An 18038-nucleotide genomic window follows, 5' to 3' on the forward strand; every position below is an offset into this window, starting at 1 on the left:
GGGTGGTTTCAAAATATTTGGTCTCATGACAATAAAAGTGTACAGTTGGCAAGATACAGGAGGAGAGGTCAGCTTACCCGCTGGCTCAACTTACCCCACTCTCCCCTAAATGTAATAGCCTACACAACACAGCAGATGTAGAATCTTTTATCCAATGCAAATACAGCACTAAGTTTCAACAGTACAGTATTAATGAAGGCCACACTCACATATACACATACATGGACTATTTCAAATGCAACTGAACATCTGCGAGTTCAATTGCATCCCCCCTCTTTGCACACAGCACAGCAAATTATGGTTTCTGGTTACACAACAAAGCAAACACAGCAATGCCCCAAACCTTTGAGTCAAGCAGAAAAAGCATGGTTTACTGTCTGTCGTCAAATTGCTATAATATTTATTTTGTCAAGATCAAACACCTTGTTGTATGTGTGTGTATCTATTTATAGCTTGTGGGGATGTCAAATGTAATTTACCCATCAAAGGAGATAGATGACCAGCCACCTGCCTGGCATATCGCTGTAGTCTATACCTGCCTAATTTGATTTGTGTTGACAGTCTGATTTACTGAGGCCTTGGGAGGATGTAGATGCACATTGAAAATTCTCAACACTTTCTCCAAACAGAAAAGCTCTTTAGATCGTACCTAAGTGAGACAGTCAGCCGAAGTAATGTATTCTAGAAGGGAGTCATTTGCTAGTATGTCTTGTGAAGGCAGAAATTATATTGTACATACATCATTCTGATTTATCAAGGCAGTAACAGCGTATTTACACTCTAAAGCTGTTTTTCTGTTGAGCGTGTGTGTGTGTGTCACACACACTTGTGTCACAAATCAAAATACATTTTCCATTCCACTACACATGGAACAATGAGCAGCTCCTCCCATCACTCAAGGATAAATAGATTATTGATCTGTGCTTAGACACTTTCCTTTAAAACCACTGAAACTGACTCAAAGATTTTTAAAGAAGAAGCTACTGTCAGCAGTAATAACAGTAAATAATACGAGTGCTGTCTTTACATCAAAGAGCTCACAAAGATAAAGACTGATTTCTCTGATTCTCTCTCTCCCTCTCTATCTCTTTTTAGTTTCAGAAAAAGAAGCTTCACTGACATGTCAGATATTGTGCCACAGGGAAATTGTCACAAGGGTTGTTTTTCAGTAACTAAGGTTTTGAGTCAAAAGCCTAGTTACTCAAATGCAAGTTTTCTTTATGAGTCCAGATGTATTTCCAATTGATAAAGGTATTTGACAAAAAAAATTTTTTGGGTTAAAATTAGATATTTGAGAGCTAACAAAACAATTATGACCAATTGTTTTTTAATAACAATGCTTTATTATAAATGCAGTGTTTTTTTTTTCTAGAACACAATAATGGATCATATTTATAGCACTGTAGGAAAACCATCCTGCTGAAATATCAGTTTTTAAATCAATTTGTTTATTGTCAGTTGACATATCACACTTTGCCCAGAGTGTTTCTGTATAGATATTTTCCCAGCCAATTTAGCACATTTTCTCAGTCTGCCTTGAACGGATCAATATCAGTACAGAAGACAGCAGGAAGAATTCTTCATAATTCTGCATAACATTCTAATTGAAATATACTGGTGTCTGCAATTAAAAATTTTAAAAAAATTCATATTTTTGAATGTTTGAATGTAATGATAAAAATGTACGTCGTTTGTCACAAGAACTGTCCACATGCACCACTATTAACATTTACACAGAATGTTGCACTATTTAATGGGATAATTTCAAGGAATATTTTGATTTCAGTTATATACAGATATATCCAATTAGTATCCAGATTCTCCTGGTCTTTTCCTTTCCTTCAGAGATAATTAACTTTCCCGTGGCCAGTCTTCTAAGTCTTAAATATGGCGAGTTGTCAGATAAGAAGAGCAGCAGCTCCGGCTTACGGAAGCGTCAGTGGTTATTAATGAGTTCCGGGTGAGAGCGGGTCAGTGTAACGGCTGCTCTTCCATTCCTTAATGAGCACAAGAGGCTCTGTTTGTCTTGAGTTTCTGCTAATGGTAGACTCTAAACAAAAGAAATTCACAACGGTGCTGGAGCATTTTAAGATCAGAGTCGAGTCTGACACCAGCAAGGTATTTCGGAGCCCCAGAGACAAAACTTTAGATTTATGTGAAAATGTAAAAAAAAAAGAGCAGGGAGACACAAGAGCTAACTTTTCGCAAACAAACTTTGTTCTAAACTCTTGTGAGCCATGCAAATGTACAGAATTTTGAGACTTTATTATCATCAGATGCACAGGCGGTTTTGAAATGTAGCATATACTGAATGAAGTAACATTATTCTGTATCAATATCGAAAGTGTCATTAAGATCTCATTACAGATACATTTTTAATAAAGCAGCATGCTAACATCAAACTCCAAGTAATCTGTGTAAACATGCATAAAATGGACGCGTTTGACTATTGTTTCAGAGTTTAATGCCATGAACTGTTCAACTTAAAAAAAAACATCCACTAACAGTTTAGAATAGGGAATACATATTCACTGTTAACCACGACTTTTCCGTCAAACTCCTATTGTGCTGCTTATAAATAGTTAGTACGGTAGTTGTTACGTTTAGAAATGGGATCTAAAATATGGTCAGAATAAGGCATTCATATTTGGTTTATAAATACTAGTAAACCGCCAATATGCTAGTAATGTGCATGCTAATAAACAACTAATGTAGTTAATAGCAAGAATAGGTCATTAAAATAAACTGTTAACAGATATTCTGGTCCATTCTAGTCTATGTTTTTGAACAACAGAAAGTATGTTCCTCCTTAGAAGTTAGTTTAAGGTGATTGTTGGTATATTATGAAGGTAAATAAAAAATAAATTTAGTAATTTGGCATATTAACATTATTTCAGTTAAGGGGTTGTTGCTGTGTATTACCACAAATGTGACCCTGGAGCACAAAAGCAGTCTTAAGTCGCTGGGGGATATTTGTAGCAATAGCCAAAAATACATTGTATGGGTCAAAATTATAGATTTTTCTTTTATGCCAAAAATCATTAGGATATTAAGTACAGATCATGTTCCATGAAAATGTTTAGTAAATTTCCTACCGTAAATATATTAAAACTTTATTTTTGATTAGTAATATGCATTGCTAAGGACTTAATTTGGACAACTTTAAAGGCGATTTTCTCAATATGTTGATTTTTTTTTGCACCCTCAGATTCCAGATTTTCAAATAGTTGTATCTCGGCCAAATATTGTCCTAACAAACCATACATCAATGGAAAGCTTATTTATTCAGTTTTCAGATGATGTATAAATCGTAATTTCGAAAAATGTACCCTTATGACTGGTTTTGTGGTCCAAGGTCACAAATGGTATCATTTTAGTGCAGGGACCAATTCTCAGTATTAACTAGTTGCTTAGCATGGCTAAGCATATTAGCTGTTTATTAGTACTTATAAAGCACATAATCGGCATTATACATCCCTAAACCTACCCAATACCTAAACGTACCAACTACCTCATTAACTATTAATAAGCAGCAAATTAGGAGTTTATTGAAGCAAAAGTCCTAGTTAATAGTGATAATCGGACCTTAAAATAAAGCGTGACCCCACAAATTTCATGGATTTAAGGTAGAATGACAAGAATCTCAGGTTTCTAGTTACTTTGTGGCAATACGTCAAACAGAGTATGACATACTGTACCCACACACACACACACACATTCACTCAAAGTAAAACAAACACATCGCATTTCCTGGCAAGACTTCCCACGTTATCTTGATCCTTGTAATGCTCAAAAACAGTCAGTTACAAATGTAATTTAACCGCTGTTATCTCTGAGATTCGCTCTTAAGTGGCGCATAAGGACAGTCTGAACTGGAGCGGTCTCCTCTGAGCTCGGCAGCATATGGCGAGGAGCATCTTGCTATTTATGGCAAACCTCCTGCAAGAGCTGTGACAGGGGACTCATCCAGCAGCACAGCTCCAGCAGAACAATTATTTTAATTGTGCAGATTATCTCCCATCAGCGAGGAGCAATTAATGCATTTTAAACTTTCGCTGTTAACACAGCAGCCAAAAAAATCTTCCAGAGATGAGGGGGTGCAGTGGGTGAAGAATGATTTTGTGGTACAGACAAGCTTTGTAAATGATTAAGTATTAGATTCTGTCAGAAACATGCTATGAACTATTTGCCAGACAAGAAAAGAACATAAAGTAAGACACTGATTTAGCTGAACTACAACTAGATTTTAATGATGCTCGTGCATCACAATACAAATAGGTTTTCCGATTGGTCGTCAAGGTGTTGCTATGCGGCTTCTAAAGTGTTCTTAAGATGTGGTCACATTTTGCATGCAAAAACAGGTAGTGTCTGTTGTCAATAGTGTAGTGATATATGAAGCAGCGCATGCACAAGTCACTTTCTAAGCAGCTTTCCGTTGATCAGTGTGGTGAATTAGCAAGATAATCTTGAACATAAGCTAAATCTGCCTGTCAAACTTGCCCGTCCTCACACGAAACTCCCTATGGCACTGATTCCTACTGGGGTGGCTGGATTTCTCCTGCAAAATGTTGTGACCACACCTTTAGTGGTTGGAGGCCACCTCAAGTCTATAGGATATTCAAGTTTCTTGATATGCTTGGATTCATTGCATGTTCATGGAAATGTTTCACCAATTGCATCATCCACCAGGAAAAGCAACTAAACACTCTGCTTGTCAAGCCGCATGATTTGAGGGATCATTTATGTCCGTAGCAAACACCACTAATTAGGTCTTCGCCACTCTGGGGTAGAAAACTGTGACTGGCTACCCCAATTCAATTTATTTCTGACTTCGATTTGCAGCCCCATTTCTATCTATTTCCGATCTCTGACAAATCCTATGAGAGCAATGACCCCTTATACCTCCTCTCCAAAACTGATACTCTGCTCTCCAGAGACCATTGAAAGAGATTTGTGTAACCCATTTCATAAAAATAGTCGGGTTAAGGCCTGGTGGGGGATCTTGGATTTATCTTATTAATATAATCAGCAAGGAAAGGGGACACAAAATGACTGAGTTCAATTCTCTCGCAGCACTTCCATGCAGGGTCACTCAGCCAATCACTCCAGACAATCATCTTCTCGTTTCCCACCATGTGCCTTAATCACTCTCATCAGAGTTATTGCATGAGGTTGTTTGCCTCCATTGTGAGCTCAGAAAAGGTCTATTAGAGTCTTCTTTAGTGCCTCTCAAAGACTGGTGGGGTAGTGTGGGAGTAGCTATTTCACAGATATTGGAATCTGTTGTTCTGTTGTGAAGGTATTGATTACCAATAACAGGTTTCTGGATCACAATTTCTCATCTTCAGAAAGGAAATGCTGTAGAAAACCCATTTACGAACCTCTTCAAACCTTTATTGGCTGTTTTGTTGATACCCTGTTTCGTGAAACCGAGTAAATGAACAGACGATTTTCTGAGACACCTGTTGGTGAGTAAAAGACACTGCATCCATTGCAAATTATTGTGGGTAGAAAACATCTGCATGTCACAGAGTTCATTCATGGAGTTGTGTGAACAAAACATGCCATTTGTGTACGTCTGAGCACCAGTGTTGGGGGTAATGCATTACAAGTAATGCGAGTTACGTAATCAGATTACTTTTTTTAAGTAACTAGTAAAGTAACGCATTACTTTTTAATTTAGAAGGAAATATCTGAGTTACTTTTTCAAATAAGTAAAGCCAGTTACTTTGTTTCCCATGTCTTGACTGACAGCTCTTGTGTTGCCATGTTGAGAGAAATCATGCGTAAGTGTAGAGGCCTTGTGTGTGAACATGATCTTACTGTAGTTCTAGACTAAATATGAACATGTATTTACTCATCTCACCTGTATAAAAACAGATGCAGTATTCCTCAAAATCAATAAAAACAGTCAAATGCAAACTCAAAAAAGAATATTATACAAACCTGCAATAATGAAATATGTTAAATAAGACAAATATCTTTTATGCATTTAATTCCATTTTACATTTCCATTTATTCATTTAGCAGATTCTTTTATCCAAAGCGACTTACAATTAAGGAATACATCAAGTGATTCATCATAAAGAGGCAAATAAACACAGGAAATGCTCGTAATACAAAGTTTTGGGCATTGTTCAGATTAGTACAAGCTAGACGGGAGATTAAGGTAAGGTTTAGGAAGAAGACAAATAGAGAAAAAAGAAATCAGTTTTCAGCTCTTATTTTATTAACCAATGTCTTTGTTACTGACCTTCGATGATCCAATTCAACCATACTAATAAGCAAAAATGACACATTTGTGTTTCATTTTAGTTATTGCTGAATAGTGTTGAACTTTCTTCTCCTGCGTCATATTCTTCATGCTGCGCTTTCTACTGTACAGACGTGAATTTATATTTCCTTCAGCCTGAGGCGTATTCATTTCACTTTTTTATATTAAAAACAAACAAGCAAGCCCTGCCCAGATTTAAAAAGCAACTCAAAAGTAACGTAACGCATTACTTTCCATAAAAAGTAACTAAGTAACGTAATTAGTTACTTTTTTAAGGAGTAACGCAATATTGTAATGCATTACTTTTAAAAGTAACTCACTTGCACATGCACATTGATCAATGAGGAATAGACGCAATTACAGTGTTTACATGCCTGTTTAGTGCGATTAAAACTGCCATACTCCACATATTTTATTATGATTATGGTTACCACGATTATGAGTTTAATCGCTTCAGTTTGATCGAATTATATAGCAGTTAAATAAGGAAAAGTTTAATTACAATTTTGCCTAAATCTCACTATAATCACATGATGATGGTGCATGTAAACATAGTCATTGAAATGTGACCTAACTGCATCAGTTGCATCTCTTGAATCAGATGAATGCTTCACGATCTCACTGGAAGTAATAAGTCTTCCATGTTCTTTTCGCCTACTATATAGTAGAGTAGTATGAATTTTGGATGCAGTCCAATATTCAGTTGAAAGGAAACATGGCTTATTTTTCTGTTTGCACATTGCACAGCATTCACTATAGTGCCCAGGGGGAATTCACTAAGAACAAATTTGTGCTCACTGTCATTTATTTCCCATTGTCAGTTCTAAATGTGTGAGGTTATGTTACACACTTAGGACTAACACCATCTGGAATGCTTTACTTGGACTGTACAGCATCATCCTAAAATATTTTAGCCACTGTTTAGATGAACTTACATTAAGCCTGGCTTCATTCTGGTTTGACCCCCCCCCCCCAAAAACCCACTGATACACTCAGTGTAACAATATTAGATCCATTCAGAGCTCACAGAAATGCTAGCGCTCATTTTAAGAATGAGTCTCATTTCCATATGGGAACAAGGGTATGTTTTTGCCACACGGAGGATTTAGAGAATGTGTCCAGCTGTAATCCCACTTCACTGTCGCTCAGGATCTGACCTTCCCATGAGACTCACGCTTGTAACACTCACTAATTAAAATGCTTTTGTTCTCTGGAGAAACCGAACCACAAGCCCCCGCCCCAATTAAGAGCAGCAACATTTCTGAGAGAGAGAGAGAGAGAGAGAGAGAGAGAGAGAGAGGAGATGAGATGAGATGAGATGAGATGAGATGAGATGAGATGAGATCTGCCTGGGCTTCTTTTACACTTTTACAATCATCTCAAATTTATGAAACCACAGTACATAAGGGAGATACACACACACACACACAAATCACAAAATGTTCAGATGCTGTATTTTTAATCATGTCTCCTCTCTCTGGAGAAACAATCTCCAGCAGTTTTGCAGTGTTATTTAAAGAAACACAAAACAAGTCTAAACATGAAGTAAAGGGTCTTTATTAACAGTCTGATTTAGAGAGGAGGTCCAACCCGGTCTCATCAATCTGCTGATCTCTCCTACTCATCTACTTAACCCTTAAATGCATGAATGTTTCAGCAATCATTATTACATATTCGGGTCTTTAGCGACACGGACCTATATATACAGCACAGATGGACCTCTCACTACTACAATAGTAAAACATGATCTTGATATTTTAAGAACAATTACAAAAGAATAAAATAAAGCATATTTTGTTTCCTTTTGAAACTTAAAAGGGTTCAATTTGAGCAGATGATTCTACCATCGCTGTCATTGTCAGAGTGCATTTCCACAGTACATTCAGCCTCTGCCTCATATTCATGATCTCAACCATATTCTCAAAACTATCGTTTTCAAGGACTTCATATTCAATATTTTGATCACTGGCAGCTTATTCACCACATCCAGCATCAAATGACAGTGACATTTATATTTAATTGCGTATAGTAATTGCTCTGCAGTAAAGCCATTAAAACCACTTACATTTTTGCTGATGATATTCGTTTGTTTTGTGCCTGCGGTAATTATGAGTGAAACATCACGTCATCATTGTGTATCAAACAGTGTCACCTTGACGAAAAAAGATGCATTGCACAAATTGAGTCATCAGATATGTAAATATAGTCGAGCAGGAAAAAAAATACTTACACATTTACATACCTTGGGTCATACCTATACACTTTTTACAAAAAATTCATCAGAAAACAGGCATTCTTTTATATTTTATTATATTATATTATATTTTATTAAGTTGATGTCTAACTTTAAAAATTGAAGGAGGGAGAGGGTAGAGAATGATGTTCCGGGTCGCTAAAGACCCGAGGTATTAAATGTCAAGTCAGGTCACATCTGACACCAATAAGATTGTCCATCCACTGAGATGATATCATGAACAAATTAAAAGCTGATTTTCTTGGGGTCCCTTTTAATAGCTCCAAAAAAACCATACCTAACAAAGACAAATCAAGTTGATATACTTCATGGCTTTTACAAATTTTAGATCTTGGAAAATAATACAATACTGTTTTGGTCTTATATGAGGCATATTAAGTTGATGTCTAACTTTAAAAATTGAAGGAGGGAGAGGGTAGAGAATGATGTTCCGGGTCGCTAAAGACCCGAGGTATTAAATGTCAAGTCAGGTCACATCTGACACCAATAAGATTGTCCATCCACTGAGATGATATCATGAACAAATTAAAAGCTGATTTTCTTGGGGTCCCTTTTAATAGCTCCAAAAAAACCATACCTAACAAAGACAAATCAAGTTGATATACTTCATGGCTTTTACAAATTTTAGATCTTGGAAAATAATACAATACTGTTAACATGTATTCATTAAGCAGATGCTTTTATCAAAAAATAGGAAAATAACAATGTACATAGAAAACCACATTAAAAATGTTGTGATACTAAATTTCAAACTACTTAAAGATGTGGCCACATTAGTGAAATCTGCAACCAAAAAGGTCCGTTGGCAATAGTATAGCGATGTATGAAGCACATCTCACAAAGTCACTTTTAAACCAAGCAGCTTTCTGTTGATCAACTTGGCAAATTCGAGTGTCCAATTTGCTGTGATAAAGAAAAAAAAAATTGAGTGGTGGTGTTGTGTATACGGAGATGAAGAGGGAGCCCAACAATGAAACCTGAGGCACCCCAGTGGTTAGCTAATGTGACAGGCACCAACCCTTCAGAAAACTTTAACGGATCTTGAACTTGGACTCAAACCAGCAAAGATGGTCAGTTCAGAGAGGGTGGACAGGAAGATGTGGTGTGTCGAAAGTACCAGACAGGTCTAGAAGGATGAGGATGAATGATTTGAAATTAGCTCCGGTCGCAGAGTTTGAGTGACAGACAGCAAGAAAAAAGACCACTATTAGTCCAGTTTGGTTGTATGTGTTTTTTTCCACAAGATGTTTGTGTTCTGTGGGGAAAATAATGTTGAATTACTACTGCTATTTTTAACCATACAGCTGTGTCTAAGTGTGCATCATGCAGCATGAGTAATAATACATACAGTATAATGTTCCTGTAGTCTTGTGTACCCATATATTTGAGCAGACTTTATTGGGATTGGTCAATACCAGGGTTCTTCAAATCCTTTCCCTGAGGGCCTTACCTATGATTTTCTAGGGATCCTGAAGCCTGTGATGAGCTTGCTCAGATGTGTGTCATTAGGGTTGAGCTAAACCCTGCAGGGCATTGGTCCTTTAGGCCAAGATTTGAGAAACCTTGGTCTATACTTATTCTGGTCAGGAACCAATTAATTTGTTTTTCCATGGTCATCCCCTCATTGTGTAACATATTTCATATAAACCCACATAAGCATGAAAACAACATTTTCATGCCACATGTCAGTCAGACAATTTCAAACTAAGCTGGATCAGACTTCACACAGAACAGGACAGAAGACTAAACACTATAAAACACACCCACTGCAATAAACGGTGTGTGACTATATCACACAGTGGAAGTGCTCAATTTGAGTTTCAGAAATCCTGCTGATGATAACAGATCTCCAATTGGGTTGATTATGGACTTGAGCTGACTGATTCTGAAGCCTTAAAGTTGGCACAGAATGTTAAGAATGATATTAAGGCCACGTCTCCATGGAGAAATGGTTTTAAGGCTGGATATTCATGGGTAAGAGGAGGGGTAATGCTGGGCTTCCATGATGAAAATGTTTTGGCACAGGGGGATGTTGAACAGCATCAGATGAAAGAAATGTTACAGTTCTCTTCTAAACAGCCTTCTGATTTCTTTCAGGGAGCTTTTACAAGATAAAAAAGTGTGTGTGTGTGTGTGTGTGAGAGAGAGAGAGAGAGAGAGAGCTGTCACAGTGGAGTGTGTGTTCATCATTATTAATAAATTGGGGAATTGGATGTATGAGCACTCGTGCAACGAGTTAGTGAACATGTGTATATGTGTGTGTGCTCCAACAAGACGTTAAAATGAAATTATGTGGAAATAAATGAAGATTGATTGTGGTCAGTTTATCTCTACATTGTATATAGTGTTGTAGTTGTGTGTTATTGTTACTGAGAAGGCATCCACTGTCTCCATATTCTGGAGCATAAAGGATTAGTTGACCCAAAAATGAAAATTAGCCCATGCTTTGCTCACCCTCAAGGCATCTGTGCTTATGACTTTCTTTCATACGAATCCAATCAGAGTTATATAAAAAAATTCCCTGGCTCTTCCAAGCTTTATAATGGCATTGGTGGGTGTTTTTGTTCAGCAGTCCAAAAGTAGTCAAATAAAGCGCATCCATCCATATTAAAAAGTGCCTCACATGGCTCCGGGGGGTGAATAAAGGCCTCCTGTACTGAATCGATGCTTTTTTGTAAGAAAAATATCCATATTGATATTGATATGAGTAAAACAAGGGCTAATTTTCATTTTTGGGTGAACTAACTCTTTAACATCGCACCCGATGAGGATCTACAGAGGTTTATGATGATATAATATATCTCTCTACATCAAATCTTCTCCTTTAATGGCCCCATGCAACAGTTTGAATTTTCACAATTTTGTGTCCCTTTTCGGGGTGGGAGATACTTTAGCTAAAACCAATTCCCTATAAAGAACCGGCCTAAAGCAGCTTTAGCTAAATTAAAGAATCACACAAATTACAGTTCAGTTTTGGTCAAACATTTATCTCTCCTCACTTACTGTACAGTAGAAAATAGGGGTGTAACAAAATTCAAACCGAACCGATACACCACCAACAGTACCGCGATACTCTAATGTGTACCGAACGACCCCCACCCAAAGAGTGAATCAAATAATAAATCAGCCCTAGTAGATGCATAATTTACGATTTTCAGTGCTAATCGTATTAATAACAAGATGCTGCATTACACAACAATGGTTTATTAGACTTAACAGTTATTAATCTATTAAACATGAGGTCAGTTGAGACTTAAAAAAAGAAAGTACAAACAGTTAACATTAAGACCAGTACAAAGTCACACATTTTCAGTTTTTATGAAGCTGAAAAAATACAGACTGTAACATGCATGTGATGATGATAATAATGTAGAATAGCTCATATTATTAATTGAGATATACTTTCATAAGACTATTCCAAATTATGTGCAGCTTTAATTAGTTTTAACTAAGTTCATTCATTTTGTGAATGCATTAAACATATGCATGTTCAAATTATCAAATAACTAAGAGACAGATCACAAATTCTTAAACCCCCTAAGAATTCATAATGACTGAGTGCATTCAACAGACATTGATAGAACATTGATAGAACATGGTGGATTCATTAGATGTGTACATACAGTAGCAATGCATAGAGCTGTACAGTATTTTTCAAGCATATTTTAATATACACCAAGCAGTATCACTCACAATTTTTTCCTCTGGAGTTTTTGGATTTCATCTTAAAAAAATATTTGCTTTAATATGTACATTAATGCTCAAAAAGGCCTAGTTCATAATTTGTACAGATGTGTGTCCAGGACCATCCATCAGTGACAGCTGTATTGTGGAGATGATGAAGGTGGGGTTTTAAATTATTTGTTTTAGTCGTAACACTTTACAATAAGGTTCCATTAATCAATGTTAGTTAATGCATTAACTAACATGAACAAACAATGAACAATATATTACAGTATTTATAGTTCTTTGTTAACGTTAGTTAATGCAAATACAGTCGTTCATTGTTAGTTCATGTTATTAGTAAATGTTGAAATTAACATTAACTAAGATTAATACATGTTGTAGAAGTATTGTTCATTCTTAGTTCACGTTAACTAAAGTAGTTAACTAACTAACCTTATTGTAAAGTGTTACCATTTTAGTTTTAGCTGTGAGATGCTGCTGCTTACACTGTGCTCAAAAAATTAATACACAAATGATAGCACTTTGCCAAATTCAGACACAAAATAACACAGATGACAGCATTTTCTAGAAATGATTTAATATGAAATATAAACACTTGATGGATGAATCACCAGGTCTTATTGTAACCCAAAATAAAACATAAAACAATAATTATAATAATTTGGGTCATTAGGCATTATGACATTATTTTAATAAAGCAGTGTATTAAAATGAAAAATAAGTCCTAAAAATAATGATGACATAATAAAAACTATGAATTTTTTCATGAACCCCCCCCCCCCCAATTTTCCAATTTACTTGAAAATGTATTAACTAAATTCAGATGAAGTAGATACAACACAAATAAATCCTCCATAAACTAAAACCACATAAACTGAACTGTGGTGTTGAAATACTTTGAAAAAAAAAAATGCTGAGACAAAATGTATCAAGAGCTGTATGAATGTCTGTTTTTTTTCTGTTTACATATTTTTCTGTTTCCTTAAAGTGATAGTTGACCCACAAATGAACATTTTGTTATCACTTACTAACCATGTCTAAATATCTTTCTTCTGTTTAACACAAAATAAGATATTTTAAAGAATGTTGATAACCAAACAGTTACTGGTGGCCATGGACTTCCATAGTATACAAAACATTACTTTATAGTTAATTCATTGTTTATAAACTGTAGTTAATGCATTAATAGACTCTATACAACTAGTGAGTTCTTTATTAATTTTCACTGTAATTAACAAATTGATATTGTTTAATTAGCTCATATGCAAAGAGTCAGATAATGCTTTGTTAGCAACTTATTAACCGCAAATATAGTTTACAATTTTACAACCTTTGCATTAACTGCATTAGTATGAAGTGTTCTCAAACTAAGCTCGTGCTCCACTCGTCACCATAACAGAAACGCTTCTAAATTAGCAACATAGCAACATTAAGCATGACTACATCTTCCACTTAGCATTATATATATATATATATATACACACAGTATATATACACTCTAAAGAGTGCCGGGTTGTTTCAACCCAACTTTGAGTCAAATATGGACTATCCCAACTTTTGGGTTAAAAATGTTATGTAAAAATTTAACCCAACGGTTGGGTTAGTCCATATTTTACCCAAAGTTGGGTTGAAACAACTTTAACATTTTTAGAGTGTAATTATATATACACCTAATTGTAGCCTTTACTCTTCTTTATGAGTGCCATGGCAAAGCATGATGCAAAATAGAAATCCTCAGCCTGATTCCAGTTAAATTTAAGTTAAATTAAAATAAACAAGTTTAGTAAATTCAAAAGAATGCAACAATTCATTTACCTAAAATGTACCAGTTTTGTGTTCAACAGAAGAAAGAAACTAAAGGTTTGGACTTGGAGTGAGTAAATGATGACAGAAGTTTCATTTTAGGGCAAATATCCTTCAGTTCAAACAACTTGTAAAAGTGCATGTAGCATCCTATGACCCCTTTAAGGCAGGTCAGGTACATATTGCTGCCTTACTGAAAGAGATCAAGTTAGTTTTGAGAAACAGCAGCAAGTAATACAGTTGGCGTACAATCCACTGGCCAACACACAATCCCTTCAGGTGCTGTAAGGAAAGCGGAGCAGAGTTAAACTTCTGTGGAAGTTAACACAATCACTCCATCTCCACAGAAACATAAGGGCTACTGTCAAAGATATGACGTGTAGGATATCAAGAGGCACCAGAACTCCCACACAGGATGAGCAGCATAGATAGCCAGTGACACATGCTCAGATCAGAGACAGCAAGCGTTTAAACCTCGCCAAGGGCTGTGTTCTGACCCCAGACCAATGAATCTGAGAGCTAAAGGAAACAGTCCAGACACGAACAGAGACACAAACCTGGCTACAAATGGGTCAGCAAATGGGCTGTGTGTGGTTCTCCTGATCAAAGCCTGGCTGGACTTGATCATGAACCAGAAAATGACAGTTCACAGAGCTGTGAAGAAGGCCATAAACATGACTCCAGGTCTCATGGTGTGTGGTGTGTGTTGCTGAGATTCAGGTCTGAACTGGTTGTTGCCAGCTCTGTCAGACACTCAGCGTCATGTTCCTCAGGATCCACTGCTGTGATCGCCTGCCGCTGCAGTCTCTGAGAGTGGGAACCATCTTATCCTCTTCAGAAGGCATGTCCAGACACTGGTTACTGTTCACATGGAGCAGAGTCAGCCGCTGTGGGGAAACACAGATTTACAGAGAAACGAAAAACAAACAACACTTGAAAAATAACACGTTGTGGATAAATCTCACACTTTACTCTAAGGTTTCATTATTTAAGCATGAACTAACACTGAACAATATACATTTGTTCATCTCGGTTAATGTTCATTTCAGTGCTATATATCAGGGCTATTCAATTATTTTCATTTGAGGGCCGAATTATTGAATTGAAAATTTGAAGGGGGCCAAGGGGGAGGGACGCGTCCCGATCTCTTTCTGGGGGCCTATAAAATTAGAAATGAAATTTAAATGCATATTCAGCAGTAAAATCAACTAATATTACCAACACCAAAATCTATAAAAACATTAGTATTGTCTGCAAGTCGAAAAAAAAAACGAATTAATCGCACATGTTTCGGTAATTAATCATGATTAATTGCATAAATATATTGTCATAATTTCACATTGAGTCTCCAGTTAATGTAGAAACAACCTAAAGGTGGTATATTTTAAATATGTTTAATGGCTTCTCTTTACAAAGTAACCTATTATTAACAAAGGCCAGTAATTTTGATACCAATACTGCTACTGATATTTCTATTAAATGCATTTTCACCTCAATTTTAGCCATTAATTATAGCCATTCAACATTAAAGTATAATTGAAAGACATGATTTTTAACATTTAGGCTCTCAAAAAATATAACTTTTAATTTAAGTGAACTTAAAATAATCTTCACATAAACTATAAATTGTATTTTATAGTTATGGCATAATTGTGTGTTTTTGTCGGTCGAAGAGCTGCTGGCGCGCTGTCTGAAATGGCTCAGCGCATGCGTACAGCAGAACGCGCACCCTTTAAAAACTGTACTCCATCTGATAATCATCTTCGTTCAGTGTCTGTGCTATTTCTCGCCAGAAGTTATGACGGATAACACTGTCTTTATACTCGATTAAACTAGAGTTGTGGATATCTCATAACCCTCACACAAGCGCTTGTCAACGCTGCCGTCTATTGATGTTGCGGTCTCCAGAAGGTTGTTGTTGTTCCGTCTCTTCATTTACTTTTTCGGCTGTGAAACAACGGTCTGGGCCACTGATGCCACCTTGTGGACAAACTAATTAGTGCAAAAACAAGGCGTATGTGCGACCTGCGCATACTCTTCCCTCGGGCCGGATGAAGATGTTTGGCGGGCTGCCAATTGAATAGCCCTGCTATATATAATTTATTTATTTTTCTATTTTCTTTGTAGCAACTATCAAAACAATAAATACTGTTTTGTGGCTTTTTAATGTGTTATGACAGATCGCTGTAACGCCTCAGTTCAAGCGGTACGTGAACTGATCATATTTTCATATTTACTTCCCCATGAAATCAAAATGAACGTTTTTTGGGTGTTAGTATCAATATGTTAGTCTTAAGGTTATCTATAAGGCAGTGTGCTCCAAAACAGTGACAAAATTCGCATTTAGAAGATATAAGCATTCAAAGCTTGCAGTTCGTCACTTCCTCCAAAACGGCTCAACTATTTTTTTGACGCCACATCGTACTTCATCTTCTCATCAGATCTTCTGACCAATCAAACGCTCTCTAGAAGCCGAAGCGCCCCTATACTATAAAATAGACGCTGAAGCTGCGGCTGAGATCGGTCGCTTGTTCACAGTGTAGTATTTCCTGTACAGTGAATGGCACGTAGTGTACAATGTAGGCGATAGGGAACGATCAGATAGTGTAAATATGCTTTCGATTGGGGCAAATGAGGTCTGGTTTCACATTGTGTCACACGAACCGCAGCAGCGCGCACAGTCTGATCTGGACTTTGGCTCCGGTCCAGAGACGCGATCGCACGGAGCGGATCATATGCGTGAGTCGGCAGATATTAAACACTTTTAAAACTACACAGCCTCAGCATGATTATGATCACTATTTTGTTTTACTAAGAGTTTCATATTGAATCTAGGGGGTAATCTATTAGGCTGTCAAATGCGGCTTTACCGAGCTCAATGGCAGTGCAGATTAGATGCTATTGGCTAATTTAAAAAGGGGGCGGGGCTGCTCGATATATCCCGCCCTGTCTTCCTGTTTCAGTTGAAATTACGTCACCACATAGAATAACGCTGCGTGTTTCAAGGCACTTCAGGGGACCTTTAAAGCACAAAATAAACATGAATGAACACCAGATGGTATTTTATTTCAACCGCCAGTGCTTGAAGTGGGCTTGTACGGTCACTTCTATATTTTAGTCTTTAGCATACCAGCACTTTTCCATGCATACCGGCACTTCTGACATGTTGCTTGGTTGAAATGGTGATTAGAAATGTCACTATATAAATCACACTACCAGGAGGGGTCACCTCTTATCTCGACAATTCACGTGAATGCAAGCGGAGTCGGTCTACCTCAGGAATTTCTTTTTATGTTATAACTGATTGTTTGATTTTTTTCTTCAGTAAAGGCTTGGGAATTTTTTTCACTTATTAGACTATAGGTCAAACACGCAACCAAGAGAAGTATTTTATGAAAATTATTTAAATACTGCATTTAAAGAAAGAAAGAAAGAAATGTATCATTTTCAAAGTATTAGAATGTACATGAATTTCCAAAGCCTTCCCGTCACACTGTAAAATCCTATAGTTTCAAAATGACAGGGAACATACAATAAGTATACATTTTATTTCTCCAATTCTCTAATTGTGTGGTAAAGGATCTTGCATCTTTAAAGATTAATGAAACATAATTTTGGTTTGTGCTTTTTGCTCCATGTTAATTTTGAGCCCCATTTTAACCCTGTTTAGCTATTTGAGTCTTCAGAGTAGGTTTTCAGCACAGCCTCTGAAAGCATTGTGCCATCCAGAGGCGGATAATGAAAGCTGCTGCCCTGCTGAGTCCAGACACCCTTCCAAAAAGCCTGGAGCCTGCGGGTGATTGCGCCTCCACAGCTCTGAATGAAGGTAATCAGTCACTGTCTCACACTGAGAGATAGGTGAGAATATGCACTGTTCTGCCTCCCCATAGACTGCTCAGACTCTGACACTATTTTACAGTTCATGCAGCAGACAGCATGACGAATGAGGTGACCGCATGCGGTCTCAGGTTTGGTATGAATCACTGAACATTTTGAGTTCATAATGAACAGTAGCTAGTT

The 18038-nt window shown here is 36.8% G+C and overlaps 1 protein-coding gene across 1 annotated transcript in view; it reads right to left on the reverse strand.

Annotated features, from left to right (window-relative positions):
- Positions 1-14142: 14142 nt before the first annotated feature.
- LOC107559530 (polypeptide N-acetylgalactosaminyltransferase 13-like) overlaps positions 14143-18038 on the reverse strand; it is a 69124-nt gene continuing 65228 nt past the window's right edge. Inside the window, exon 11 of the mRNA XM_016243389.1 lies at positions 14143-14905. Coding sequence (XP_016098875.1) covers positions 14765-14905 — 141 coding nt within the window. The 3' untranslated portion in view covers positions 14143-14764. The remainder of the gene's footprint in view (positions 14906-18038) is intronic.

Source organism: Sinocyclocheilus grahami, unplaced genomic scaffold (genome assembly GCF_001515645.1).
Source record: "Sinocyclocheilus grahami isolate Dianchi unplaced genomic scaffold, SAMN03320097.WGS_v1.1 scaffold690.1, whole genome shotgun sequence".
NCBI classification, from domain to species: Eukaryota; Metazoa; Chordata; class Actinopteri; order Cypriniformes; family Cyprinidae; genus Sinocyclocheilus; species Sinocyclocheilus grahami.